Consider the following 27,794-nt stretch of genomic DNA (forward strand, 5'->3'; position numbering starts at 1 on the left):
GCCCCGGCATGGCCAGGCCCAGTCCAGCCCTGACCCACTCGGCCCATCTTTGGCCACAGCGCCCCCCAGTGGCCCAGCTGAGCAGGAGCCTGGGGGTGCAGGTGGACCTGGGAGCCAGCGCCTGAGCCCTGCTGGCAGGCCCTGAGGGGGACAGGGTCTGAGAGCTGGGCTAGCGGGGAGCCCGCAGGAGGTCGGATGGTGGCCTCTGTGCCGGGAAGACCCTCCGGCAGCTGCGGGCGAGGGCAGGTGGGACGCAGTACCCACACGGAAGGCAAGTGAGACCCGGAGACGCTGGTGCAGTCGGGTTCCGGGCCTCAGCCTACCCCGCGGGGAGCAGGCTGGCCGGGCCACAGACGGGGCGCCTCACCCCTCAACACCAGACACCGCAGGAGACAAGCCCAGCAGCCAGCAATGAGCTCAGAAAGTTTCATTTGAACGTGCCCCTCGCCGACAGTCTCCACTCGGCTGGCCAAGTCCCAGGCACTGCTGGCCGGGCAGACCCCCCCGCCCCCCCACCCTCCTCCCGCGCTGCTGGCCGGGCAGACCCCTCCCCCCACCCCCCTCCCGCGCTGCTGGCCAGAGCCCTGGCCATGGACTGAGTGCAGCCCCTGCCCAGCCTCGGGCAGTCAGTAACCCCCCCACCCCCCACACCCCCGGACGAAGGCCAGTGACTAAGGCCTTGGAGGTCTGGGCTTGGCCTGGGGGCGCCTGGTGGACGTGTCGAGGGCCAGGCCGCGTGGTGGGCGTCAGGCTCACATCACCGCCTCCATGTGCAGGATCCGCAGGGCCTCGGAGATCTGGGCACTCGTGTCCACCTGGCCGTACATGCCCACCAGGAAGGCACGGTGCAGCAGCATGGCCGCGTGCTCTGGGGAGACAGGACCCGGGTGGCCACAGGGACAGGGCTGCAGAGGGCCTGGTGGCGGGCGGGCGGGGCGGGGCAGGCACGCACCTTGGCAGAGCAGGGTGTATTCCGGCAGGTTCCGGAGGGCCGTCTGCGCCACCTCGAAGTCCCGGCTGCCCAGGCAGTACATGAACGTGGGCAAGAAGTCGGCCGCGATGCTGAGAAGGCACGTGCTCAGTGGGCACCTCCCCTTCCCGCCCAGACGGCCGGGCTCCAGACTCCGCTCTAGAGCCTTCGGCCAGGCCCCGCCCCCCACTCCCCCACCCACGTGGCTCACCTGGGATTGTTCTGGATGGAGCGCAGGGCCAGGCTGAAGGCCAGGCTGCGGCACGACTCCTCCTCGGAGCTCATGAGCCGCTGGAGGTTGGTCTGCAGGGCAGGGGCAGGGGCGGGTGTGACCGGGCGGCCTGCTGTCCAGGCACAAGCCCTCAGCCCCCAGGATCACGACCTCCTGACAGTGGTACGCTGACAGAGACGACAACGGCAGGGAACCCGCTCCCCGCGCCTCTCCCGGTCCCTGGCCAGCTCTGGGACCTCAGACCCGTCGGCGAGTTCCCGCCCCGAGCAGAGCGGTGGCCCTGCCCTGGTCCATGCCCGACCGTGGGCACTGAGCGCTGGGTTCAGACACGTGCTGCCCCCACCCCCGAGGGCTTCCCCGCCAGGGCCCACGTGGGCTCCTCCACGCCGGGCCCAGCACGAGCTTCCGATGCCCCAGGAGGAGCCGACGTGGGGCAGCAGGTCCGCCCCAGGGAGGCCCGGCTCACTGACCGAGAAGAAGCCCAGGATCTCAGGTCTCCGCCGGGACATCTCGTCTATGTCGCCCAGAACCTCCAGCAGATCTGTGGGGGCAGGGGCACGTGAGGGGGGCTGCTGCAGCAGGACCGGAGGCAGGGCCTCGTCCCACCCGCCCGCAGGGACAGAGGTCAGGAGCGTCCCAGGGCCCTGGCCCAGCTCGGTGGCTCCCGGGTGCCGTGTGCCATTCACGGGAGTCCACGCCCCCTAGAACCTTCTGCGCTGTCCGCGGCGCGGGGTAAGGCCCAGGGGGAAAGCATTCCACTGGCTTCCCACGTCCACCGGCCAGCGACCCAGCCACGGCGCCGGCCAAGGGAGCTTTCGGGTGCATACCTCCCCGAGCCTCTCCAGCCCTGGGACATAAGCCTGGCTCCCCAGACCCTCCGCCCCACCTCACTCCCAGGCTCCTCTCCTGCAGACGCTGCCAGCCACCGGTTCCCGTTTGCTGGTGCCGCCCCCGCCACGGCAGCGTCTCCCCACCCTTCTGCTTTGCCTGGAGCTGGCTGCCCTCCCTCCAGTGCCCTCTGCACCCAGGAGGCAGCAGCCCAGCCCCTCCCAGGGTCGGCAAGGCTGCTCTTCTGGGTGCCCTGCAGGGAGGGGGCTCTGGGCCTGGCCCAGCCTCACCCTCGACGGTCTGGCCTCGGGAGAGCCTCTTCGTGTAGGGGGCCATCTCAGCTGCGGTCAGCGGGGTGAAGAGGGAGACGCTGACCAGGGGCAGGGAGCCCGCCGAGCTCTCGTCTGGAAGACAGGAAGCCAGGCCTGTGGCTGCAGACACGGCCGCCCTGGAATGCTGTTCACGCAGGGCTGCCGGGGGGCGATCAGGGAACACCCACACCGAGGCTGCAGCGCCCGTGGGTACCAGCGGGGTCGCCCTTGCCCAGCAGCCCCGGGGATCACAGGGCGGGCGCTCAGGAGGGTGTGAAACAGGGAGCCACGGGGGCGCCTATCCCGGCTGCTCCCTCCCTGTGCTCTCCTGGCATACAGCTGGCGCTCAATAAAGGCTCCCGAAGCTGGGCTCTGTGCGAGTGCTTCACCGACTGCCACGAGCCACACCCACACCCACACCCACACCCACACCCACACCCACACCCACACCCACGACTGGGCAGCAGAGCGGCCCTGAAGGGCCAGCGCCTGGGGCTCAGTGGTCACTCGCTCACTCCTCACCAGCTGGCCCTGCCCGTGGGTGCCGCGTCACCACCGCACTGAGGGCCACAGATGGAGACAAGACCAAACAGTGGGGGACCTGCCAGCCTCCATGGTGGGACGGGGTGCTAGGGGGTCACACGGGCCACAGCACCCCAGTGTTGCCTGCACGTGCCCCTGACGGGCCGCCGCCCAGGGACACTGGAGCCGGTCCAGGGCTGCGTGCTGCTGGGGTGGCCAGGCCTGCAGCCTCCCAGGACCCTGGGCCCACTCACCCTCGCCCTCCTCGTCCAGGCCATGGTCGGCTCGGCCATCCCTGCTGGGCAGGCTCAGCCCCGCCAGGAGGGACTTGAGCATCACCAGGTCACTGCTGTCGAAGGACAGGTCGCTGGGGAGAGCACAGGCGACGGTGAGGACACAGCTCCAGGTGGAGGGCGGGGCGGGGCGGGGTCCCGACACCAGGAGGCAGCAGGTCTGTGACCTGGCCGCTGCCCGCCTCAGGATCCCCGGGCAGCCCACGGCCACGCGCACACTCACTGGAGCGCGTCCGCGTGCTTCTGCAGGAAGGCGGCGGCTGCCGGCGCGTTGCAGGTGATGTACTTGTGGGTGAACTGCACGAACTTGCTGAGGAAGGGGGCCAGGTGGCGCGAGGACTTCCTGTAGTTCTGCAAAGGGGCCGCCGTGCGATGCGGAGCTCAGAGACAGACGTGCCTGCCCAGCCACCTGCCTCCCAGCCCTCACAAGGGCACCAAGGTCACCACCATCTCTGGCCACCGGGCATTAGGTGGAGGGTCCCAAAGGGTCAAAGGGCCTTGTCCTTCAAGGCCTCTGTGCAGACAGGGAGCCGTGATCACAGGGCCACAGGCTCAGCAGAGGCACAGCCGGTGCGGAGACAGCAGCCCTGAGTCCCCTTTGTGTTTGGAAAAACGAGGGGTTTGCCCAAACCTCTGGGAAGTGGGAGGCCTTCCTAGGCACGCTGGTCCCCAGGGCCAGCCAAGGGGCTCTGCTTTCCTGCAGGGACCCAGGAGCCCCCACCCAAGGGCCTGGCCAGGGCGGTGGGAGCAGCAGATGAGCTGAATGGGGCGTGGTTTCAGAGCAGTGGGGCAGCTGGCTGAGGAGGGCGCAGGCGCAGGCACGCCGGGGCACCCACCAGCAGCAGGCGGATGAAGGAGCGCAGGCAGTCCCACAGCGCCCCCTGGTGCTCGCTCTGGAACACCTGCGGCTGCAGCAGCTCCAGCACGCCCAGCACGTGCAGGAAGAAGGTCAGGTGGTTCTGCTGCCGGAACTCCTGGAAGTTGAGGTGGGTGCGGCCATGCAGGAGGGCGGCGATCATGGGCAGGTGCCTGGAGAAAAGGGAGCGCGCTGGGTGGTCCGCCCGCCCGCCTGCTTGCCCGCCAGGTGGGCAGACCCCACCGGAGTCGGCTGGATGCCCAGCTGATCCGAGGTCTGGCCCCCGGAGCCTGGTCCCAGGTCCGTGAGGAGGTGGACGCGCTAGCGCCCTGGTCTGGATGCCCTTGCCCCCCGCCGAGGCCCAGCTGTTGGGCCCCAGCACCCGGCCAGGCTGTGCACCTGCCCCCGTCAGTGGTCAGCCAGACCCGCTGTCGCACGGCATCGGGCGTGGGAGGCCGTACCTGAGCAGCAGGAGGGGGTGAGCCACCGCCAGCTTCCGACAGGCCATGTTGGCGTCAGCCACGCGGCTCTCGGACGCCCGGGAGTCGCTGGTGTCGGCGAGGAGGGTGATGAAGCGGTGTGTGAGCACGTCCAGCTGGGAGGAAGGGGTCAGAGGCTGGCTGCCGCCTGCACACCTCACTGCCCGCCCAGAGCCCACTGCCCCTGAAGGGGCTGCAACGGGACACCACGGGCGTGCGGTATCCGGGCGGCCAAGGTCCCATCCTCCAGGACCCCGCAGGCCAGCAGTGATCAGGGAAGCCTTCCTCCCCCCAGCACCTCTGCAGGTCGACAAGCCCCACCAAGGTTTCCAGACAAACTCACACACACACACAGAGTCAACCCCTTTCCACAGAAAAGCTCTGTTGCCGAACTCGCCTGGAGAGCGGCAGAGACGTGCCCAGAAACGGGAGGAAAGTGGTCAGGAGAAAGCAACTCCTCCCTGCGCCAGGACCGGGGGCGGAGGCCCCAGCCGCCTCCCCGCCCACCCCGGAGACGTGGAGGCAGGTGCCCCGCAGGGCGACCAGAGGCAGACAACAAGCAGGTGGGCCTGGCCCACGGCAGACGCCACGCAACCACAAAGAAACCATCATCCGTGCAGCTGTGGCATGCGTGGGCCTCCGAGGAACCACACTGAGTGACAGAGCCCGCCCAGAGGACGCGCTGAGTCTGTCGACAGAAAGCGCAGCTGACGTGCGGGGAGAGCGGAGGGGACGGGGAGGGGCAGAGGGCGCCCCGGGTGACGGCACGCTCGCTGGCTGTGCGCCGTCTCAGGGCACACGTCAAACCTCACCACCCGCACCACACGCCCAGGCGGGGGCCCCGCACGGAGGAAGGACGGGGACGCAGGGAGACACGGTCTCTGCTCCACAGCCGGAGGACCGCCACGGGGAAGAGCCACATCCGAGCGCCTCCACGCGGCCAGAGGCACAGGGCTGCCAGACACGACCCCGCCACACGCCGGGTTCCTGCTCGGTGTTCAAACTGAGGAAACGTGTCCCTGCGTGTCCCATCTGGGTGCCACCGCAGAAGCAACAGGCGCAAGTGAGAGGGCGTCGGCTCACCTTGCAGATGCTGCTGGCGGTGGCGCCCATGCTGCGCAGCAGGACCTCGGGCGCGTGCACACGGAGCTCTGGCCGCTGCAGGTAGAGCTGCACGAGCAGGTCCTGGCAGCGCTGGCCCGGCAGGCTGGGGACGGGGGACGGGGGGGCGGGCGGTGAAGGGGGGTGCGGGCCAGGTCGCCTCCGGCTGCCGGAGCCGAGCCCGGGCTCACACTGTGGCGCTCCCATCGGCGCAGGGACACCCTCACCTGTCACCCCACTGCTGGATGCAACTGGTCAGGTGCGCCGTCACCTTCCTGATGCTGTCGTCATCCCCACGGCAGCAGCTGAGCAGCAGGGGCAGCCGGGCCTGAAGGAGGTCGCCGTCCTGGCTCCTGGTCTCGGCCTCGGCCAGGACCAGCTCCACCAGGCCCAGGAGCTCGGGGGCCTGGACCTTCAGCGCCAGCTCCTCGCGCCGCTTCTGCAACGGGCACCCTGTCAGCCGGCCCCGGACGGACCAGTGGGCTCGCACACACGTCACCCCAGCCCGCAGGCGGGTGCACCCCATGACCTGCCTGAGGGGTGCGCTGGTCCCTTCCCTGCCAGATCCGAGGCACATGGATGCAAGCCCAGAGGAAGTCCAGGGAGGCCGAAGGGTCAAACCTGGGGGAGCAAGGAGCCCCAGGTGTGAGGCCCGTCCGTTTCTGGGCTCAGAATGGAAAGCAGGGCATGGGGCAGACGGAGGAGAGACAGGCTCCCTGGGAGGACAGGGTTAGGCCACGGACACTCCCAGGGGCTCCTGAGGAAGGACCCAGATCAGCGGTGAGGTGACACGGGCGGCCCGTCCTGCCTGACCTCTCCCTGCCCCACACTGGCCCTGCCCAACCCCAGACTTGCCAGCCACAGAGGGTCATTTGGTGCCCGTGTGGCAGTGTGAAGACAGCCGTGGGCGTGACCTGGGGAGAGGGGGCTGCTCTGGGCCTGACTGCCTGCCCTGATTGTCACCTGCAACAGGGACACTCGGCCAACGTGCTCTGTACCCCAGGAGGCAATGCCCACTGAAGGGGCCCCCGCCTGGGGCAGTGATGCAGCCAGGGCTGGGCGAGAAGGGCTGCAGGGCCCGGAGGAAGGAGGAGGGGAGGTGCTGGGTCAGATGCCTGAGCCTCGGTGCCGCGTCCCCGCTGGGCCCCTGGCCGCACTGGCAGGTGGGAGTGAGGGCTCACCTGTGCTCCCGGTTCTTGCCCAGCAGGACGCGGATGCACTGGTGCAGCGTGGACCAATTGGACTGGTGCGTGAGGAGGGCCAGGAGGTAGGGCCGGAAAGAGGGCACCTGGGGGCCGGGCTGACCTTTGCCCTGGGGAGGAAGGAAGCCTGGTGGTTCCTGCCCGAAGAGCAGAGGAAGGGGCCGTTCCCAGGAGGCAGCAGTGGCCGCCCGCACACCCGGCCGGCAGCCAGCTCTGCAGATGACACATGTGCTAAGCTGAACCGACTCTTTGGAGACGGGGAACACACACGAGCGGAACATCAGAACCAACCTCGGCACGCTCGCTCGTGTTGACCAAAGGGGGCGGAGCCGCACCAGGTGGTCCCAGCCTGAGTGAGCACAGTGCTCGCAGCCCCTCCCAGGTCCGCTTCTGCTTTCTAGCGCCCTCTACGGACAGGCGGGCATAGAGGCCGCTGCTCAGAGGACCCGTCCCCCCAACAGTGGCGCTTCGCTCCCGCTCCCAGCTGTCAGCCACGGGGCACCGCCAAGTCCCCTCTGTGAGCATCTGGGCCCACAAGCACCGACCCCTCCCAGCTGAGTGCCCAGCAACCAGATCTGGCCGGCTGGTGTGACGTGCTGAGGGAACGTGGATGAGAACGGGGCCCCGGATTCTGCGGGCAGCAGGGCCCCGGAGGGGCCAGGGCCCCAGAGCCGGTCCTCGCCGCACAGCCCACCTTGCTCCGGGAGAACAGCAGCCTCTGCTGCAGGTCGGGGCAGCTGCCGATCACCTCCGGGTCCAACGTCTCCAGCCAGTCCACCAGGAGCCCCGAGCAAGGCCCCAGCCGCACGGCCTCCAGGCTGCAGGGAGCGGGGGCTCAGCAATGGCCTCGGAGCTGCCCACCGGACCTGCCACCCCGCAGCGCAGGCTCACCTGCTGCCGGCAGCGTCCTGCTGCCCCGCGGCCGGCGGCTCCTCCTCCTCCTGCAGCAGCAGGGAGCTCACCACCGCCACGGGCCTGGAGGCCGGGAGGGCGGAGGCGGCCGAGAAGAGCGCCGTCAACAGCTCCTCCAGGTGAGGCGACCTCACCTCGATCAGGCCCCGCAGGACTGTGGGAGGCAGAGGCGATCGGTGTGTGTGTCACCAGCTGGGGAGGGAGCCGGGGGCCCTCAGACCACCTGACTCGAGAGACAGTCTCCGATCCTGTGCCGACAGGGGCCGGGGTGCCAGCCCAGGCCAGCCAGCAATGGGTGCAGCTTGGGACCTGCCTCAGGGCTGGCTCACTGCGCTGGGTGGGGAGGCCCTCACAGGCCCACATACCTTTGCTGATAAGCTCAGGCTCCACGCCACACTTCTCCCCGGCCCTCAGGGTGGCAACGAGGGCCCGGATGGTGGAGCTGATCACCTCCATGTCCCCACGGAAGGCCAGAGCCTCCGCCAGGTGCAGGAACCCGCTCCGCACTGTGGGGACACGCCTGTGTGACCGCCTGGCCTGGTGTAGCCTCTGCTCCTCACCTCTGTCAGCCTAGTCTGTCCAGAGAGCCCCCGAACTGCCGACCCCCTCAGGGCCCCCCTGCACTTCCCTCCCTGGGAGCCTCCCCCAAACACTACCCCTACCCGACCTGGCCTCCCCACAGGAGCCACCAGGCCTGAGCACACAGCTGTCTGTGCTGACAAGGCCGTCACTCCCCGTGGACCAGCACACGGCTCAACCCCACCCGCCCCTCACCGTCGCTGATCCTGCGTTGGGCCGAGTACTGGGTGGCAAACAGCTTGAGCTGGGCCTGCAGGGGCCCGGCCTCCACGCCGGGGCTGTCCAGCCACTGCAGCATCTGCATGAGCACTTTGAGGAACAGCGACGAGAAGCCAGAGTCCTGGGGCACGCAGCGCTGTGGGATAACATGGCACATGGCTACGGGCTCAGGGCCGCCCAGGCTGTGGCCGGGGACATGGTCACAGCACCCGGCAACAGTGCTCCCCAGGTGCTCCAGGACCTGTCGTCACCTGACCACCACTGCGGGCGAGGCACCTGCTGTTTGGACCTTCCCCTCACGTGGTTCAGGAGATTAAAGAACGTAACAGGCAGAGACACACATGGTAAAACACACTCGCACGTAAACCTGAGCAGGTACGGCGACCGGCCAGTCAGTGCGTCCAGGGAGCACTCAGCAGAAACCACCCCTCGGCTCCTGGCTGGACACTTTCCGGCCAGGGTGACCACCCAGCCCCGCCCTCCGTGCAGACACGCCCACCTGGTACTGGCCGAGCAGGCGCAGCAGAGGGCAGGCCAGGAAGTGGTTCCGCTGCATGGACACGGCCAGGGCCCCGCCGTGCGGGGAGTTGAGCAGCGAGGCCATGGCCTGCAGCAGGCGCACCGCGACGCCCGTCCCCTCGGGGCTCCCCTGGCGGACTCGTGCCAGCTCCTGGCCCAGGGCCTGCTGCAGCGCCAGGGCCACAGGGCGGGCGCTGGAGATCTGCCACCGTGCGCCCGGGCTCAGCGGGAAGACCTGGGCAGAGGAAAGGGCAGTGGTCGGCACAGACGCGGCCGAAAGGGGCCCTCAGCCCTCACTCTGCGCCCATCACGACCACGCTCCCCTTCTTGGCCAGAGGCCAGTCCCTGCAAGCCTCTCCGTCCAGGGAGGGCCGGGGCCTGTGTGGGGCCCCAGCTCAGGAATGAGAGACAGCGAGCACCCTGCCACCTCGGCCCTCCATCCACAGGGCCGGCCTCCGCTGGCAGAGGTGCAGGGAGCGTGCGAGTAGAAGGTGGCACTGCACCTGGTAAGCATGGCTGCACGTGGAGGGACACACACAGACACAGGACCACCACCATGGGGCTCGTGTGCACGTGTGTCGGGAAGAGGCAAAGCATGGGCGCAGGAGTAGAGCGGGGGCGGGGCAGAGAGGGGGCACGGGTCTCCAGTCAGCCAGAGGCTGCACTGAACATACTGGAAATCGCCAAAGCCTACACTCTGTGGACACAGCGTGCCGCGCGCGAATCCCTTCTCAATAATGACGCAAAGGCACACGCACGGCCACGCCTGGGAGGGCCGCGTGTGTGATATGCAGGCTCGTCTAGACACGAGGGCAGGTGCCCGCTGGAGCTGGCCAGAGGCTGGGCCACTGCTGCTGGGTGGTGGTGGGAGCCACGGCACCCCTGGGCCCCGTTCTCAACAACAAACGCATCTTACAACCACCCAGAGGCGGCCTGTCCTGAGCCTGCTGCTCTGGGGGAGGACACGGAGGCACAGAGAGGGTCAGCGGAGTCTCAGGTCAAGCCCTCCCGGGGCAGGAGGAGGAGAGGGACAGCGGGGACGCCGGCTGAGAGGCCCGGCAGTGTGGCCGCACCTGCAGGAACATGCTGGCCAGGTCGTCCTCGGGGCCGAGAACCCGCACCTGAGTCATGGCCCGGATCCTGCCCTGGCCCGGAGGCGGCTCCGGGCTGCTTTTGGGTTTTGGCGCCTCTGCGCTGTCTGCAGAAAGAGGGAGGTGTCGGCTGGAAGTCCCCGGCCAGTCTCAACCGGGACCACCGAACAGGGCCCACCTCGCCAGGGCCCCCACCCGAGAGAAGAGCGGGGTGTGAGGGCCGTGCAGGGCCTGGGGCAGGAGCCCAGACGCCGGCCAGCAGCCACCATTTCCCCTGGGTCTGGGCTGGGCTGGTACCTCGCCGCGGGGGCAGGGAGGCCGTGAGCAGGGAGTGGAATGTCTGGCCTCCGGACGCTCCTCGCTCGTGCTGCACCTCCACCAGGTGAGCCATGTAATCTGTGAAGCAGCAGCTGGGCGTAAACACCGTGGACAGAGCAGGGCCCCCACTGGACCCGCCAGCAGGAGCAGGAGTGCTGGGGCCCCCACCCGAGGGCGTGCTGATGCCCGGCTGGCTTGATGGACAGGGACGGCCTGGCCTCTACTCCTGCTCGGAGCTCCAGCCCGCCCCCTCGGCCCCTCAGATCCCAAGCCCCAGGCTGCCACCAGGTCCCGGGCGCTGACCGGCCAGCGTAGGGACCCGGCCTTACTCTTGTCCATGATGTTCTGCTCCAGGGTCTGGGGGTCGTGGGCCACCGCCTGGTCCAGGTGCTGCAGGAGCTTGCTCATGCTGGACACGGGGATGCCGAAGGACTGCACGAACAGCAGCAGCTGCTGGGGCTCCAGGTCCTGCAGGGCTGGGGCCACACTCACTCAGCCAGCACCGGGGGCCGGTCCTCCTGCCCCGAAGGCAGCGCGAGGTGCAGCCGGGTCCCACGCCTGCTCCACGGCTGTGTGCGAGGCCCGTGGCTTTTTGCCTCTTGGCTGAGCTACCCAGGACCACCCATAGCTCCCGAGCCTCCCAGGGGTCCAGGCTCCTTAGAGCGCATCCTCCCACCTGCCCAGGCAGCCACCGCTCCCCAAGCTGCCTCCCGCGCGCGGCCCAGCCTGCCCCGCCCAACGGGCCATCTCCCAGCACCAGGAGCGGCCCTCCCTCCTTCCCCTCCAAGGTCCCGGGTGGCTTGGTCCTTGTCCCCAGACGGCTCAGCCCAGGCCTCCCGCACACTCCTGAGGTGAGGGCTTGGGACAGGCTCTCCGCGGAGCCGCCCCTCCCTCGCCCCAGCCCGGCCCGGCCCAGGCCGTACCTGCGTCCACCAGCCGCGGGACCTCGGAGCGGATCATGCGCAGCTTCAGCCAGTCGGGCAGCAGCAGCGCCTCCTCGGACGTGTCCACCAGGAAGGCCGTGGGCAGGGGCTTCTTCTCGGGGAACCAGATGTCCAGCAGGGCCTGGAACTCGTCATCGCCCGCTGCGGGAGAGCAACAGGGTCAGCAGCAGACACGGCTCGGCCCGAGGAGCCGGCCCCGCGCACTGAGGCCAGGCGGGGGCGCCCTCATCTCATCCGGGCAAGCCTAGGCTCTGGGGGAACGCGGAGAGCCACCTGAGAGTGGACTGTCCTTCGCGAAGCCCAGTGTTCCTGCTGGGCTGGGAGAGGCCGGGAGCCCAGGAAGGCGTCTGGGCACTGCCCACAGGCATCCCATATCCACAGGCCAGTGTGGAGTCACGGCCTGTCCATCTGTGGTCCGACCGTTGGGCGCTGCTGTGTACTCCCCCCGAAGCCTCTGGACAGGCAGGGAGAGGACTCCCCATCGCATCCACTCCAGGGGACACCCCTGAGGGCTGGGCCCTCCCACTCTGCACCCGCGTAAAGCAGCGAGCCTGCGGGACAAACCCGGAGCCGGAGCCGCCCCGGCCCCCGCCCCCCCAGGCTGCTCACCACGAGGCGGCCCCAGCGTCAGCAAGATGACCATGGCGTGCACCACCAGGATGTGCATGGTGGCCGTCTCCCCGCTGCTCCAGCGAAGGAAGACCTGGTCCTGCGACTCCGACTGCAGGGAGAGGAGGGGTGAGGGCGGGTGGGCCCCGGGGGCGGGCTCCAGGGGGACGGCCGCCTGCCTTACCCAGCTGTACACCTCCTCCCCCTCCTTGCTCTTGCGCATGCGCCGGACGTAGCGGGAGAAGATGGAGAGCAGCGCGGCCAGCACGGCGTCCGACTCGGCGCTGCAGGAGCGCTTGGAGAAGAGGTGGGACATGATGGTGGAGCGCTCCACGATGAGCCGGGCCACGTCCTGGGGGAGCAAGCCATCAGAGGCCCCCTCACAGCAGCCAGCAGCCCAGGGCCGGCACCAAGGCTGCCCCGGGCACCTCAGCACGCTCAGCCTGGTGCCCACAGCAGGGAGGGGTGCCGGGCACAGGGCCTCTCAGACACACGGATGAGAAGTGCCAACAGTGTCCTGGCCGGTGTGGCTCAGTGGATAGAGCATCGGCCTGCGGACTGAAGGGTTCCGGTTCGATTCCGGTCAGGGCACATGCCCGGGTTGCGGGCTTGAACCCCAGTAGGGGGCATGCAGGAGGCAGCCGATCGATGATTCTCTCTCATCATTGGTGTTTCTATCTCCCTCCCTCTCCCTTCCTCTCTGAAATCAATAAAATATATTAAAAAAAAGAAGTGCCAACAGGGCTGGGAGGCCAAGGGCAGGGGCCCAACACTCCCCGGAGGGGACACAGCCACCCACCCAGCGGAGAGGGTCCACGGACACCATCCCGGAGCGACAGGAGTGTGCGACCCTCAGGACCCAAAGAGGAGGCCGGACACCCGTGTGCTGGACCCCAGCGAAGGCTCCAGCTCCGCGGGGACCCTGCTCTCGGTGACGCCCCCATTCCCGTGCTTCTGCAGAGCCCACCAGGTCCCGGAGCTGCCGCCAGCCCCGGAAGCAGAACCCACAGAAGCGAGAGGACGGAACGCGGGCCCTGCCAGCAGCAGCACGCAGAGCCGCCGGCACGGCCCAGAGCCCCAGGCAGCCAGGCCGGACCACAGCGGCTCGCCGGGCAGCGAGTGGCCCGATGCGCGCCGGGCGCCTGCTCTGAACGGAGGCCCGTGGGCCCGGCCCTCACCAGTGCCAGGTCGCTGTGCTGGCCCTGCTCCTCCACGGGCGTGTGCTGGGACAGGTAGACCAGGTAGGCGCTGACCGTCTGCGGGTCCGTCTCCATGTGGATGGCCTGCTGCAGCGCCAGGGCGGTGGAGGCGCTGACGCTGTGGAACAGGGGCAGCCGGGGCAGGTCGCGCAGCAGCCACTGGTAGCCCTGCAGCGCCTCCGCGTCCCCCGAGTCCTCCTCCGCCGGGGGCTCCTTCTCCTCCCCGTCCCGGTCACGCAGGCCGCCCTCCGACAGCACCAGGGACAGGCCCTGCAAGCAGACGTGCGCTCAGCCGGGCCTCCGCCGAGCCTCCGCAGGGCACCCCGACGGGGGAGGGGTGGCGAACAGGCCTCCAAGCCCAGGGCGCACGCAGGCTGCCACCGGACTGACGCCGCCTCCTACCAGCTGCCCCAGCGGAGAGAGAGCACAAGCACGCGTCCAGCAGCCCAGAGACACGCACGCCGGGCTCCCAGTTGCCCAGGAGGAACCCGGGGGCAGGGCAGAGGCGGGTCCGGCAGGTGTCCCCAGCACAGCCCTCCCGCGAGAACCAGGCAGGAGGCCTGGCGGGCACAGCACCGGCTGGGAGGAGAGCCGCCTGCGGAGTAGCGGGCACAGGACAGCGGGCGGCCGCCCTCACCTTCATGGCCAGCACCCGGGAGGCCACCTGCGAGGAGCCGAGGCGCCGCAGGAAGTAGTCCAGCACCTCGCACGTGGTCTGCTCGTCCGCCTTGGGGCCCAGCAGCAGGTCCTGCAGGCGGCCCAGGAGCTGCTGCTGCTTCTGCTGCCTCTGCAGGGACAAGGGGACCTCAGGGTGGGCCGGGGAGGGAGGGGCAGGAGGGGGCCGGGGGCCGGGGGTGGGCCAGCACCCACCTGTCGCTTCTTGGCCTTCTGCTCCTTGCTCCCGCCCTCCTCCTCCTCCTCCCCCGGGGCGGGGGGCGTCGGCAGCGTCGTGCAGCAGGAACTCGCACAGGCACTGCACGGGAAGCACGTCCAGGGAGCCCTCGCTGGCCTGCACCAGGTCCGCCAGCCAGGGCATGGACTGCGACGAGGCCTGCAGGGCCAGGACGCAGCGCCTTCAGCGTCTGACCGTCCTCTCCCCGCCCCCGCCCCCGCCCGTGCCCGCACCACAGGTCCCGTCCCTGCGGCCGTGCACGCCGTCCTGTGCGGCCCTGCCTGGCACGGGCTCACTCAGGGCTGGGGTGCTGCGGCCCTGCCTGGCACGGGCTCACTCAGGGCTGGGGTGCTGCGGCCCTGCCTGGCACGGGCTCACTCAGGGCTGGGGTGCTGCGGCCCCACCTGGCACGGGCTCACTCAGGGCTGGGGTGCTGCGGCCCCGCCTGGCACGGGCTCACTCAGGGCTGGGGTGCTGCGGCCCCGCCTGGCCTGCAGCCCGCCCCGCCCCGCACTCGCCTGCCTCTGGATGATGTTGAGGAGGAAGTCTGGGTTTCGGCTCCGACACAGCAGGTGCCCGAGACGGAGGGACTGGTTGAGGCTTTTCACTTGGTCCAGGATGTGAGGGGGCGGCCTCCGCGGGGGCCCCCTGCAAGTCCCAGAGCACACGACGTGAGAAGCCGCGCACACGCGGCCGCTGGGCAGAGGTGGGGCCGGGACGCCTGCTGCCCCCGAGGCTCCCTCCTCCAGCCCTGCCGCTCTCAGCCTCCCAGGCCACGCCGTCTCAGGCGACTCTCCCCACCGCCCCCACCCCCGCCGCCTGGCTCAGTAAGAGCCGGCACAAGGCCCCATAGCCGAGGGCTGGGCTCCGCGCAGCTCGTACTGGGGGTCGAGGCTGGTGAGCTGCGACAGGAGGAGGCTGCTGCTCTCGGTGATGGTCTGCTTGGTGGACGCGGCTGCCAGGTGCCCCTCGAACGCCAGGATCTCCTGCTTCTCCCGCTGGGAGGTCTGCAGCTCCCGGCTCAGCATCTCGGTGCGCGTCTCCTCGTCCGTCAGGGTGCACGGCGGGTAGGAGTAGTTGCTGGGCCAGGAGGGAGGCGTGGTCACCAGGCCATCGAGGTGCTCAGGGCCCCTGCCTGGTGCCCAGCTTCTGCCGTCAGGGCCCCACTGGAGCCCGCAATCCAAGTCAGACGTCTATACGGGAGCCCCGTGTTCTCCGGAGCCCGGGCCTGGCTACCCACTCGCCCTCCACACAACACCCCGAGGTGTGCACAGAGCCGTGTCCCCAGCCTGGGCCACACGCACCGCACACAGCACCGCTTTCTGGGCTCACTGAGGAGCGAGCGAGGCGCTCAGGCTGAGCCGGCCCTGCCGTGCACAGAGGCGGGTCACCTGTCGGGCCCCCAGCAGCTTTCACACCCGCTCCTGACAAACCGCCTTGCCTCCATCAGTCTCACCAGGTCTGGCTCCCGATCCCTCTCCTGCCTGTCCTACGTCACACCACCCTCTGCCTGACCTGACCCGAGTGCCCCAGGCTGACCCTGCAGCCTCAGTGCCGGCCCCCACCCTGCGGCGAGGAGGAGGGGTGAAGCTCTGGAGACTCGGAGTCAGAAACGAGCCCACAGGAACAGGGGCCCAGTGCAGCAGGAGCCCAGCCTGCGCGCCGCCCCCCGGCACCGGCGGACCCCCCTCGGTCCGTCAGCAGCAGGCGAGCCAGCGTACTTGGTCATCACCATTTCCATGAGCATCTTCAGCGTGGGGTACTCCTCCCAGGCGGCCAGACCTGAGGGCAAGGAGACAGCAGGTGGCATCCAGACACAGCACCCCCACTTAGCCACCCACCAGCACCCAGGGCTCCCGGGGTCCCCCTTCCCAGCTCGTCATCCAAGCCCCAGCCAGCTCCACCCAGGCCCTGACAAGCCAGACGTCCCAAGGAAGAGCCGCCAACACCGGGCCAGAGGAGCCGTGCCGGCCGAGGGCTCACCGATGTTCTCCGGGTTGAACGCGGCCACCACCAGCAGGAGGGGCCAGGCCTTCCAGTAGAGGGTGGAGATGGCGAGGTTGGGAGGCTGATACCTGAAACACAAGGGCAGGCGTCCTCAAACTACGGCCCGCGGGCCACGTGCGGCCTGCCGAAGACATGTATCTGGCCCGCCGGGTGCCGCTGCCTGTCCTGCTTAGCAGCCGACGCGTCCCGGGCCCGCAGTGCACATAGGAATTTGTTCAGTTTTTTTTTTAAACTATAGTCCGGCCCTCCCGCGGTCTGAGGGACAGTGAACTGGCCCCCTGTTTAAAAAGTTTGAGGACCACTGAAACCGGTTTGGCTCAGTGGATAGAGCGTCGGCCTGCGGACTGAACGGTCCCGGGTTCGATTCCGGTCAAGGGCACAGGCCCAGGTTGCGGGCTCGATCCCCAGTAGGAGGCGTGCAGGAGGCAGCCGATCAATGATTCTCATCATTGATGTCTCTCTCTCTCCCCCTCTCCCTTTCTATTGGAAATCAATAAAAATACATTATAAATAAATAAGTAAAGTCCGCAGCCCAGGCCTGTGCCTCACTGTCTCTGGGGGGGAGGCTCTAAGATTCAGGGGTGGCGACGGCTGCACGGCCTGTGGACGCACTAAAAACAGCCACGAACTTCAGACGAGGGAAGCACGTGGGGGCTCTCCCGACAAAGGGCTGAGGAACAGAGCAGCGCTGTCCAAAGACCGAGCAAGCGTGTGAAAACACGGGGCGGGCCTGAGACCCGAGGGGAGAACAAGGGCCCCTGAACCCCAGCGGTGGCTAAGGCGCCTGGGACTCCAGTGGCTGGCTTCACGCTTCAGCCCCATGGGGGTGGGGGGGGGGGAGGGGGGGTTGGAGGGGATCCAGACAGGCGCGCCCAGGCCTACCCCGGGGGCAGCTGGATGTTCTCGGGGTGGTGGTAGGTGCACAGGTTCAGGACGGCGTCGAGCAGCTGGACCCGCTCCACCTTCAGCACTTCCACGTCTGAAACGCAAGGCCCAGAGCCGTCAGTGGACACCAAGGCCCAGAGCCGTCAGTGGACACCAAGGCCCAGAGCCGTCAGTGGACACCAAGGCCCAGAGCCGTCAGTGGACACCAAGGCCCAGAGCCCGTCAGTGGACACCAAGGCCCAGAGCCGTCAGTGGACACCAAGGCCCAGAGCCGTCAGTGGACACCAAGGCCCAGAGCCGTCAGTGGACACCAAGGCCCAGAGCCGTCAGTGGACACCAAGGCCGTCTGAGCCCGTCAGTGGACACCAAGGCCCAGAGCCGTCAGTGGACACCAAGGCCCAGAGCCGTCAGTGGACACCAAGGCCCAGAGCCGTCAGTGGACACCAAGGCCCAGGGTCAGGCCGCGGCACCAGGAGCAAGAGGGGCCTGCTCCCCAGAAGTCGGGATGGAGGGAGGACTGACGGGCACCAGGAGGAGCCACCCTGGGGAAACTGAGGCAAGCGTTCACTGGGTGGTACCTCAGCTGGTCTAGAGAGCAGGCAGGACTGTTGGGGGTAACAGCACAGCGGGGGGAGCTGACCCGAGTGAGAGCCGGCGTCAACTGGGCCAGGACAAGCCCCGAGGAGCCCTTACCGTCCGCCTGCACGGCCGCAGCTCGCTTCACCAGGTGGTCAGCAAGCTCCATGGCGTCCGCGGGGGCCGAGCGGGAGCTCACGGGACAGCCCAATGACCAGGATGCGCATCAGCGTGTCCTCCAGGATGGGCACCTCAGAGCACAGGCGGAGGAAGAAGCTGGGGGGGGGGGGAGCAGGGAGAGGCTGGGCACCTCAGACAGAGCACAGGCGGAGGAAGAAGCTGAGGGGGGGGGGAGCAGGGAGAGGCTGGGCACCTCAGACAGAGCACAGGCGGAGGAAGAAGCTGGGGGGAGCAGGGAGAGGCTGGGCACCTCAGACAGAGCACAGGCGGAGGAAGAAGCTGGGGGGAGCAGGGAGAGGCTGGGCACCTCAGACAGAGCACAGGCGGAGGAAGAAGCTGGGGGGGAGCAGGGAGAGGCTGGGCACCTCAGACAGAGCACAGGCGGAGGAAGAAGCTGGGGGGGGGGGGAGCAGGGAGAGGCTGGGCACCTCAGACAGAGCACAGGCGGAGGAAGAAGCTGGGGGGGAGCAGGGAGAGGCTGGGCACCTCAGAGCACAGGCGGAGGAAGAAGCTGGGGGGGGGGGAGCAGGGAGAGGCTGGGCACCTCAGAGCACAGGCGGAGGAAGAAGCTGGGGGGGGGAGCAGGGAGAGGCTGGGCACCTCAGAGCACAGGCGGAGGAAGAAGCTGGGGGGGGGGGTGCAGGGAGAGGCTGGGCACCTCAGACAGAGCACAGGCGGAGGAAGAAGCTGGGGGGGGGGGAGCAGGGAGAGGCTGGGCACCTCAGAGCACAGGCGGAGGAAGAAGCTGGGGGGGAGCAGGGAGAGGCTGGGCACCTCAGAGCACAGGCGGAGGAAGAAGCTGGGGGGGGGGGAGCAGGGAGAGGCTGGGCACCTCAGACAGAGCACAGGCGGAGGAAGAAGCTGGGGGGGAGCAGGGAGAGGCTGGGCACCTCAGAGCACAGGCGGAGGAAGAAGCTGGGGGGGGGGGCAGGGAGAGGCTGGGCACCTCAGAGCACAGGCGGAGGAAGAAGCTGGGGGGGGGCAGGGAGAGGCTGGGCACCTCAGACAGAGCACAGGCGGAGGAAGAAGCTGGGGGGAGCAGGGAGAGGCTGGGCACCTCAGAGCACAGGCGGAGGAAGAAGCTGGGGGGGAGCAGGGAGAGGCTGGGCACCTCAGACAGAGCACAGGCGGAGGAAGAAGCTGGGGGGGGGGGGAGCAGGGAGAGGCTGGGCACCTCAGACAGAGCACAGGCGGAGGAAGAAGCTGGGGGGAGCAGGGAGAGGCTGGGCACCTCAGAGCACAGGCGGAGGAAGAAGCTGGGGGGGAGCAGGGAGAGGCTGGGCACCTCAGAGCACAGGCGGAGGAAGAAGCTGGGGGGAGCAGGGAGAGGCTGGGCACCTCAGAGCACAGGCGGAGGAAGAAGCTGGGGGGGGGGGAGCAGGGAGAGGCTGGGCACCTCAGACAGAGCACAGGCGGAGGAAGAAGCTGGGGGGAGCAGGGAGAGGCTGGGCACCTCAGAGCACAGGCGGAGGAAGAAGCTGGGGGGGAGCAGGGAGAGGCTGGGCACCTCAGAGCACAGGCGGAGGAAGAAGCTGGGGGGAGCAGGGAGAGGCTGGGCACCTCAGAGCACAGGCGGAGGAAGAAGCTGGGGGGGGGGGAGCAGGGAGAGGCTGGGCACCTCAGACAGAGCACAGGCGGAGGAAGAAGCTGGGGGGGAGCAGGGAGAGGCTGGGCACCTCAGAGCACAGGTGGAGGAAGAAGCTGGGGGGAGCAGGGAGAGGCTGGGCACCTCAGACAGAGCACAGGCGGAGGAAGAAGCTGGGGGGGGAGCAGGGAGAGGCTGGGCACCTCAGACAGAGCACAGGCGGAGGAAGAAGCTGGGGGGGAGCAGGGAGAGGCTGGGCACCTCAGACAGAGCACAGGCGGAGGAAGAAGCTGGGGGGAGCAGGGAGAGGCTGGGCACCTCAGACAGAGCACAGGCGGAGGAAGAAGCTGGGGGGGAGCAGGGAGAGGCTGGGCACCTCAGACAGAGCACAGGCGGAGGAAGAAGCTGGGGGGAGCAGGGAGAGGCTGGGCACCTCAGACAGAGCACAGGCGGAGGAAGAAGCTGGGGGGAGCAGGGAGAGGCTGGGCACCTCAGACAGAGCACAGGCGGAGGAAGAAGCTGGGGGGGGGGGCAGGGAGAGGCTGGGCACCTCAGAGCACAGGCGGAGGAAGAAGCTGGGGGGGGGGGCAGGGAGAGGCTGGGCACCTCAGAGCACAGGCGGAGGAAGAAGCTGGGGGGGGGCAGGGAGAGGCTGGGCACCTCAGAGCACAGGCGGAGGAAGAAGCTGGGGGGGGGGGGAGCAGGGAGAGGCTGGGCACCTCAGACAGAGCACAGGCGGAGGAAGAAGCTGGGGGGGGGGAGCAGGGAGAGGCTGGGCACCTCAGAGCACAGGCGGAGGAAGAAGCTGGGGGGGGGCAGGGAGAGGCTGGGCACCTCAGACAGAGCACAGGCAGAGGAAGAAGCTGGGGGGAGCAGGGAGAGGCTGGGCACCTCAGACAGAGCACAGGCGGAGGAAGAAGCTGGGGGGAGCAGGGAGAGGCTGGGCACCTCAGACAGAGCACAGGCGGAGGAAGAAGCTGGGGGGGGGGGGAGCAGGGAGAGGCTGGGCACCTCAGACAGAGCACAGGCGGAGGAAGAAGCTGGGGGGGGGGGGAGCAGGGAGAGGCTGGGCACCTCAGAGCACAGGCGGAGGAAGAAGCTGGGGGGAGCAGGGAGAGGCTGGGCTCGGGGAGGAGAGCGGGCTGCCGAGGAGGGAAGGACGGCGTGCAGCGTTTGGAAGGAGGGCGGTAGTTGGGGAGCCGCCAGGGGTCGAGGTGGGAAGCCCCCGGCGGACCTCCATCTCTGGGTGAAGGGGGCACAGGCAGCAGCGGTGGCAGGGGCAGAGGTGTAGGGACTCGCCCTGGAGCAGACCCGCCCCCCCCGCCCCCCCGCCCCCCCCGCGCCCCCCCGCCCCCCGGCGCCCACGCTCACTTGCGGTCGCTCTCGGGCGGCCAGTTGTCCCACTTGTAGTAGGTCTCCGGCTGCTCCGTGAAGAGCACCTTGTGGAGGCTGCGGGGGGCGGCGGAGCCGTCAGGTGGTGCCCAGGGGACCCGCTCCAGCCGCCCGTCAGCTCCAAGGCGGCACGTCTCCCTGGGACGACTATCTCCTAAGGCCTGCGACGCCCCACACCCTTCCCGAGAGCCTGCAGCACCCCGACAAGCAACCCCAACAAGGCCCGCGGGCTGGCAGGTGACGGGGTGGTGTGTCCATGCCCCAACCCCGGGCCGACGGGACCCCACCTCCGCCCCGTCCGGAAGGTCTGCCTGAGGTCACGGCCCAGGGCGACCCCGTGCCAGCAGCACGAGGGGCTACTGCTGCCCACTGGCTCCTGAGGCTCGTGTCGGCCAGTGGCCGCGTCCCAGGGGACAGACAGGCTCCTGCGTGGCCAGCCCTGTCCCTCGTCACCGGCCGCCCGTCCCGCCCAGTGCCGTGCGCGCAGCACGACTCCAGCCGCACCAGTGCACGTAGTCCTTGGGGGCCATCTTGCTGATGGAGGGGACGACGGTGTGGAGCCACCAGACCGCGTCTCTCTGGATGGCGGCGATCTGGTTCTGGAAGGAGCGCAGCACCTCGAGGTCTGAAAGGGACACGCAGGGTTACCGGGGAGCCTGCCCGGCAGCTCACGGCAGCCAGCGCCTCCCAGGGTCCAGGTCGAGGCTGGCAGCCCCAGGGCACCCCTGCGCCCTACTGTCTCCGACCGGGACCCCGACAGTCAGGCCTGGCCCGATCCTTACTCTTCTTCTCGCCCTTGTCCCAGGCGATGCCGGCCTCCTTCACCTGAGCCGTGATGCCCAGCATCATGGACACGGCCAGCACGTCTGTGATGTGCACCACGAACCGCTCCTGCAAGCACACCCAGCACAGCGGCTTGCACCAAGGCCTCACCCAGGCCCAGCACAAGATGCAGCCAATAGGGCTGGACAAGCCCTGCCCCGGAGAAGCATGCACCACACGGCCCTGTGCCAACCTGCCTGCGTGGCATCTGACATCCTCCACACTCGGCCCCAATTCCTGCTCTTTAGCATCACCTCCCTCCGCCCGTCGCTCACTCGGAATCCTTCCCAGAGCAGACCTGGTCCGTGCAGTCCGCATCGCCTGGCTGCCTAGCCCACCCGCTACCATCTGTCCCCACCTCCACACCCAGCCCACAGGCTGCTGGCCCCCTGTGGCCACCTGGCCAGCCCCTCCCCCCCCCGCCCCGGTCCTCAGAGGATGGAGGCCCGCTGCCCCCTGAGACTGGCCGCAGCACACATGGGCACCATGTGGCTGAGTGCATACAGATGGCACGAAAGGCAGCGAGTGTGAGCGGGGCGGGGGAGGGGGGGCCGCGGGCGGGAGTCGCCCACCTTGAACTCCATGTCCAGGTACTGCGGCTCCTTGCGCTCCTGCATGAGCCCCAGGCAGAAGGCCTGGAAGTTGATCTCGTGCTTGGTCTGCTTGACGATCTCCCGCAGCAGGGCCCGCGAGGCCCGCAGGTAGTCGTCCTTGTTGGTCAGCAGGTCCTGGAACACCATCGCCAGGAACTGGGGGGAGACCAGCAGGGCGCTCAGCACCAGCCCCATCGCCCCAGACCGGGCTCCGAGAGCAGCACTGCATCGTATCCGCCCCCACGGCAGCTGGCCCGCGGGAGCCGGCCCTTGCCGAGTGAGGGCACAGGTTACTCAGCAGACAGGGCTGCAGGGCACCCAAGCCCTAGGGATGAGCAGCCCCTGGTCCACCTCCTCTCCCAACACCGGCTATGGGGTGACAGGGCCGCCGTGACGTCTGGCACCGTGTCCACGCTGACATTTTACATACAGCCAAGTGGTTTGAACACCTGGCACATGTGAGTCACGGGAGGGTTGTCCTTAGGTCTCTTCAGAAGGGACACTGAACACAAGACTCAGGCTGGGCCCCAGGGCCAGTGCCCGGAGGGATGCAGGGACACCCGAGGGACCCTCCGGAGCTGAGTGCGCGTCACAGACTCAAGTGTTCCCAGTGCCCTGGGCACAGCCCGCCACCCCTTCGAGCGCTCTCCCACCCACTGGGCGCCACACCGCGTCTTCGGCTCAACACCTGGCTCGGAGATGAGGCTGGCGCCCTCTCCAGCCCGGCAGGGGGGCCCCGGCTGAGGCACGACCGCACAGCCGCCCGCCCGCCCGCCCTACCTTGGGGGCCAGCTCCGCGCTGTGCTGCAGCACCGTGTACAGGACCTGCATGTTGTTCGGGTTCCGGGCGTTGGACAGCTCATTGAAGATCACGAACTTGATGGTGGTGCCCAGGTTGTCCTTGTGCGCGTTCAGCAGCTCCCTGGACACGAGCCGAGCAGATGGGCACGGGCGCGGGCATGGGCCAGGCTGCCCCAGGCCCCCTCCCACCCCCAGTCCCCTCCCGCCCCAGGCCCCCTCCCGCCCCAGACCCCCTCCTGCTCCCGGCTCCCTCCCACCCCCGGGCCCCTCCCGCCCCCAGGCCCCTCCCGCCCCAAGATCCCTCCCCAGGCCCCCTCCCACTCCAGGCCCCCTCCCGCCCCCGGCCCCCTCCGCCTCGGCCGCACCTGATGCAGAGCATGTAGTGGTTGAGGAGAACCTTGGGCTTGAGGCGGATCTTGATCAGGTGGGAGATGACGTCCATGTCCTCGGCGCCGTGCGTGCTGCAGTTCATGCACACGGACATGAGCAGGTCCTGGGCCGGCCGCGTCAGCTGCAGGGAGGCCGAGTCACCCACCAGCCCCGTGGGCTCGGCCACAGGCTGGGCCCAGGAGGCGACCCGTGAGCTGCCCTCACCTTGGGGTTCTGCAGCCACATCTCCAGCTTCTGCACCGTCATCAGGCGCACTTCCTTGTACCCGCAGGTGGAGGTGAGGAGCCGCAGGAGGTTCCGCGAGACGTTGTCGATGGGCTGGCGCCGGTTGAGCTGGTCCCGCAGCATGTCCAGAACATACTCCTCCACGCTCTCCGTGAGGTCTTCATACCTAGGCCAGAGGGGAGGAAGGGAGGAGGCAGGAGGGAGGGCGGGCGGCTCTCCTCACCGAGCCCACCGCCTGCCTTCCAGCCAGCCACACACACACACACACACACACACACACACTCACACACACTCACACACTCACACACACACACACACACACACACACACACGCTCTCACACATACACTCACACACACTACCGCACCCTACCTGGGCATGAGCTGGCCCTCCTGCTCCGGGCTCAGCTTCTCCTCGGCAATCAGCAGCTCCGTCTGGCTGTCCTCCTCCTCAGTGAGGGAGGGGTGCGGGCTGCTCCCTGCAGATCGAGGCCTCATGGGACATGCACCCACCTGTCCCATGAGCACCTGCTCCCCTAATGCCGGGCTCCCTGGCGGGAGTAACCCCAGCCCCCTCGCTGAAAACCCCGTTCCCTCCCCAGCCAGACCCGCTTCTCTCACCAGCACTGAGGTCCCCTCCGCTGCGCCCTGCCTCCCCCTGCAGGAGCACGCTCTTGGGGGGCATCCTGGTGTTGAACGCCGTCTGGATGTTGTCCACGAACGCCTTGCAGTGCGGGCTGTCCACCCAGATCCGCTCCCCCAGGGAGTCCTCAATGTACACCTGCGGGGACAGAAGCTGGCGTCCAGGCCCCGGGCAGCTCGCTTCTGCTGCCCTTGGCTGCACGAGGGCTGGGCTGTGGGGAGACACAAGGCAAGTGCTTCCCCAAACGCTGCCAGCTGCCTGGAGCGGGGCTCCCAGGAACCCCCCAGCGGCCCGTGCAGGAGACAAGACGTCCAGGGCCACCAGCCAGGCCCCCGAGAGAACGCCGTCCGCTTTTCTCCTCCTGGGGTCCAGGCAGCATCCTCTCCCGGGGCACTCAGTCCTCTTCACCCCAAAGCAGCGGTGAGTGACTCACCTTGACAAAGATCTCGGGCCAGTTCTCGTCCTCCTCATACGCGGCCATGAGCAGGCTGCAAGCCAGCACGGACACCAAGCTGTTCCCCTTGGCCTTGAAGTTGATGGAGGCGTCCCGCCGCAAGAGGCTGCAGAGAGCCTGTAGGAGACGGCGCCCGGGGTAAGCCTCGCCCTGCACACAGGCAGAGCCAGCCTGCTGGGGGGAGGGTGTGTGCGTGTGCGTGTGTGCGTGGCTGGGAGGGAGAAGCAGCGCAAGACCTCGGGCCTGCTGCCCTCCACCCCGCCCTCACCTCGATGACACCTTCTGTGGCGAAGATGTTGGGCTTGATCTTGGCCAGGTACATGAGGCTCAGGTACAGGGTGCTGTCGGGCTTGGCCCTGGTGACCTTCAGCTGCTTCACGGCCCCACACAGCACGCCCTCGATCCTGTCGTCATTGCCCTCCAGCTCGGCAGCCTCGATCTCATCCAGTAGTGCCGGGGGCGGGACTGCAGAGCAGGAGGGCAGAGAGGCTGCCCATCGGGATCCCCCCAAAGCCACAGGACCGACCACCCAGCAAGCCAGGGTCTCGGGCTGTGGCCCAGCTGGCTGCTCCAGGAACAGCAGTACCACCAGGTGGGAGCAGGGCAGGGGCTCGACCACTCATGGGACCGAGCAGGACAGTGACGGCCAGGCAGGCGCGGCGCCCGATGGCCTTCGTGCGGAACCAGCCACCTCCTGACCGCTCTCTGCCTCCCACACCTCTACCCGAGTTGTCCCGCAACACATCTATTTTCCTACAAGTCGCTCCATTTGTTCCAAGTTTTCAGATTAATTAGCACAACGCCACTCCGAGCCTTACTTTTCTTTCTAGAGGCGGCAGCTCCGTGGGTGGTCTGTCCCTCACGGTTACCCCACCCCCGCACAGACCCGTTTCCGTGTCTGCAAAGAGCCCTTCGAGTCTCATCCGTTTGTTCTCTTAACTTCCTCAGGGGCAGCCTTAGCACTGGCACTGCTTCTCCACAGCGCGTCGTCCTGACTTCTGCCCTAACTGCACCGGGAGTTACTGCCCCCGTTCTAGGTGCCAAGAGCAGTCAACAGGGCGGGTCGGATGACCTGGGGTTGTGCGAGGTCCTGCCTTGAAGACATCCTAACGGCCAGACAGTAAACAGCTGAGCGCAGCCTTTTCCCTGTTCTGCTAAAACATGCCCCGGCTGGTGTGGCTCAGGTGGGTGAGCGTCTTCCAGCAACGAGAGGCCGCCGGTTCAATTCCCAGGCGGGGCTCGATCCCCAGTGGGGGTTGTGCAGGGGGGAAGCCGATCAAGTGGGTTAACATTCAGAATGTTTTTAAGAACCATATTTCACTTTATCTTCACAATCACCTTCCAGGGAGGTGATGCTAAAAGCAAACAAAATGAAGCCCAGGCCGTAACTGAGCATCGTGGCCTCAGCCCTGTAGACGCTCAGGCTTCACCGGCCCGAGTGGCCCAGGTGAGGCCCCTGAACCGAAGGTCAAGGGCAGGGGCAGCTGTCGCCTGACTCACTTCCAAAGCTGTGTCCCCCACCCTGCAGGTCCCTAGTGGCACCAAGTCAAGAGCAAGCCTCCCCCCACCGCCAGCCTGGGTCCTGACCCCTGCGTGCCGCCCAGGCCTCGCCGTTCCCGGAGCACAGCCCCAGCTGCCAGGCGCGGGCCTCTGCCTAGCCGTTTCCTCCCCAGGACCCTCTGCCTGTGAAACCTCAGCCCTCCACCGAGGCCAACTTCCCACTGCAGCTCCCTGGCGAGCGCCTTCCCCAGAGCTGTCAGCCCAACGTCTGGGGCTGTTTTGAGATCTGACAGATCTGACCTACGGGACGTCATGGAGCCACCAGGTTATGATCAAATGGGGACGTGAGGCAGGAAGCAGCGCAGGTTCAGCTGCGGAACCGAAGGCTTTATGTGAACAACGGGATTAGGGCCTGTGCCTCTGTCCTGGTCACCTCACCCCGTCCCAGAATTCGGAGGCACAAGAGGTGCAGGCCCCCGCCCTCCGTTCTCCAAGAACTCCGCCCCTCCCCCCGCCCCCGGGGGCTCAGCCTGGAAGTGGCCTCCACGGATCCCGGGTGGAGGGGACAGGGTGGGTGCTACATTCTCAGGGGGAGTCTAGGGTCCGACTTTACCTTCGATGGGGACCACGGACGGCTCTTTAATCGAGGGAGAGATAGCGCGTTTTTCTGCCACCGCGGCCTCCGCCAGGCGCCCCAGGGCACTCAGAGGGGGTGTGGCAGGCAGTTTGGGGCGCTTGGCCAGGCCAGGCAGGGCCGAGGCTCCAGCCAGGGCGGCCGCGGCAGCATCCCTCTTGCGCTCGGAGGGCAGGCCGGAGGGCGCGGGCTTCAGCAGGGCCGACGCCGCTTTCGAGTCACTGGCCTGACCCTTGGAGCCCAGAGCAATGAAGTCGCCAGGCGGAGGGTGCCCTGCAGGGGGAGGGGGCGGAGAAACGTGCGCCTTCACACAGCGGCCCAGGTGGGAAACCAGGCCGGGCTCCAACCTCCCGCCACCTCAGGGGGGCCCAGCGAGGGCCGGGGGGCAGGACACGGGCCACAGGGGTCCCCAGCAGATGCTGGGGGTCACCGTGCCAACTGCCAGCTGGGCCGCCCCTAACGCACACGTGTCTGAGATGGGCGCTGACACCTCACTGCACAGATGGGGACCTCTGGGCACAGAGAGGTTAAGCTACGTGCCCGCGGCCACAGCTGGCGAGAGGCGAGACCTGGGTCCGAGCCGGGCTGACCCCAGCCGGCCTCCTTCAGCCCCCGTCAGCGGCCATGGACACAGACGGACGCCGCCCGCAGGAGGAGCCGCGCACCTGAGGTCTTGGCCGCAGCGCTGGGCCTGCGCACGGCGGGGGCCTTGGCGCGGTTCATCGCGTCGCCTGCTCGCCGCCCCGCGCGGGGCCGTCAGCGGGGGACACCAGCGCCAGGCGGGCGCCCGCCCGCTCGCTCATTCATTCCTCCCGCGGCCACTGCGGCCTCGGGCCGGGGGCGAACGGGCCCCGCCGGGCGGAGCGGGTCCGAAGGAGCAGCGCGAGCGCCGCCTCAGAACCGCCGGGAGGGTCGGGGTCGCAGGCAGCCGTGATGCCCCACAAGCTACGCACAGAATCGATTCCCCACCGCCGCCGCCACCACCAAGGCTACCCCGGAACCGGAAGTCGACTTTAGCGAATCAACTTCCGGA

General features: G+C 68.3%; 1 protein-coding gene across 1 annotated transcript; it reads right to left on the minus strand.

Annotated features, from left to right (window-relative positions):
* Nucleotides 1-659: 659 nt before the first annotated feature.
* On the minus strand, nucleotides 660-27,751 carry INTS1 (integrator complex subunit 1). Its single transcript, XM_080674284.1, is given in 48 exon segments — nucleotides 660-868; nucleotides 953-1,062; nucleotides 1,182-1,273; nucleotides 1,673-1,743; nucleotides 2,321-2,434; nucleotides 3,118-3,230; nucleotides 3,380-3,507; nucleotides 3,993-4,185; nucleotides 4,474-4,607; nucleotides 5,575-5,698; nucleotides 5,820-6,031; nucleotides 6,126-6,213; nucleotides 6,774-6,904; nucleotides 7,489-7,612; nucleotides 7,686-7,860; nucleotides 8,072-8,212; nucleotides 8,481-8,640; nucleotides 9,004-9,258; nucleotides 10,097-10,221; nucleotides 10,412-10,510; nucleotides 10,762-10,908; nucleotides 11,356-11,517; nucleotides 11,986-12,097; nucleotides 12,170-12,337; nucleotides 13,164-13,454; nucleotides 13,822-13,971; nucleotides 14,055-14,117; nucleotides 14,119-14,235; nucleotides 14,595-14,724; nucleotides 14,959-15,156; nucleotides 15,798-15,858; nucleotides 16,060-16,151; nucleotides 16,966-17,062; nucleotides 17,662-17,725; nucleotides 17,727-17,820; nucleotides 20,681-20,758; nucleotides 21,206-21,326; nucleotides 21,484-21,592; nucleotides 22,096-22,272; nucleotides 22,897-23,038; nucleotides 23,283-23,428; nucleotides 23,512-23,698; nucleotides 23,904-24,009; nucleotides 24,152-24,311; nucleotides 24,607-24,744; nucleotides 24,896-25,092; nucleotides 26,741-27,034; nucleotides 27,427-27,751. Coding segments are annotated over 48 exon segments (6,564 nt in total). The 5' UTR covers nucleotides 27,485-27,751; the 3' UTR covers nucleotides 660-752.
* Between the last annotated feature and the right edge of the window lie 43 nt (nucleotides 27,752-27,794).

This window comes from Plecotus auritus (genome assembly GCF_963455305.1).
Source record: "Plecotus auritus genome assembly, chromosome: 6".
In the NCBI taxonomy this organism is placed as follows: domain Eukaryota; kingdom Metazoa; phylum Chordata; class Mammalia; order Chiroptera; family Vespertilionidae; genus Plecotus; species Plecotus auritus.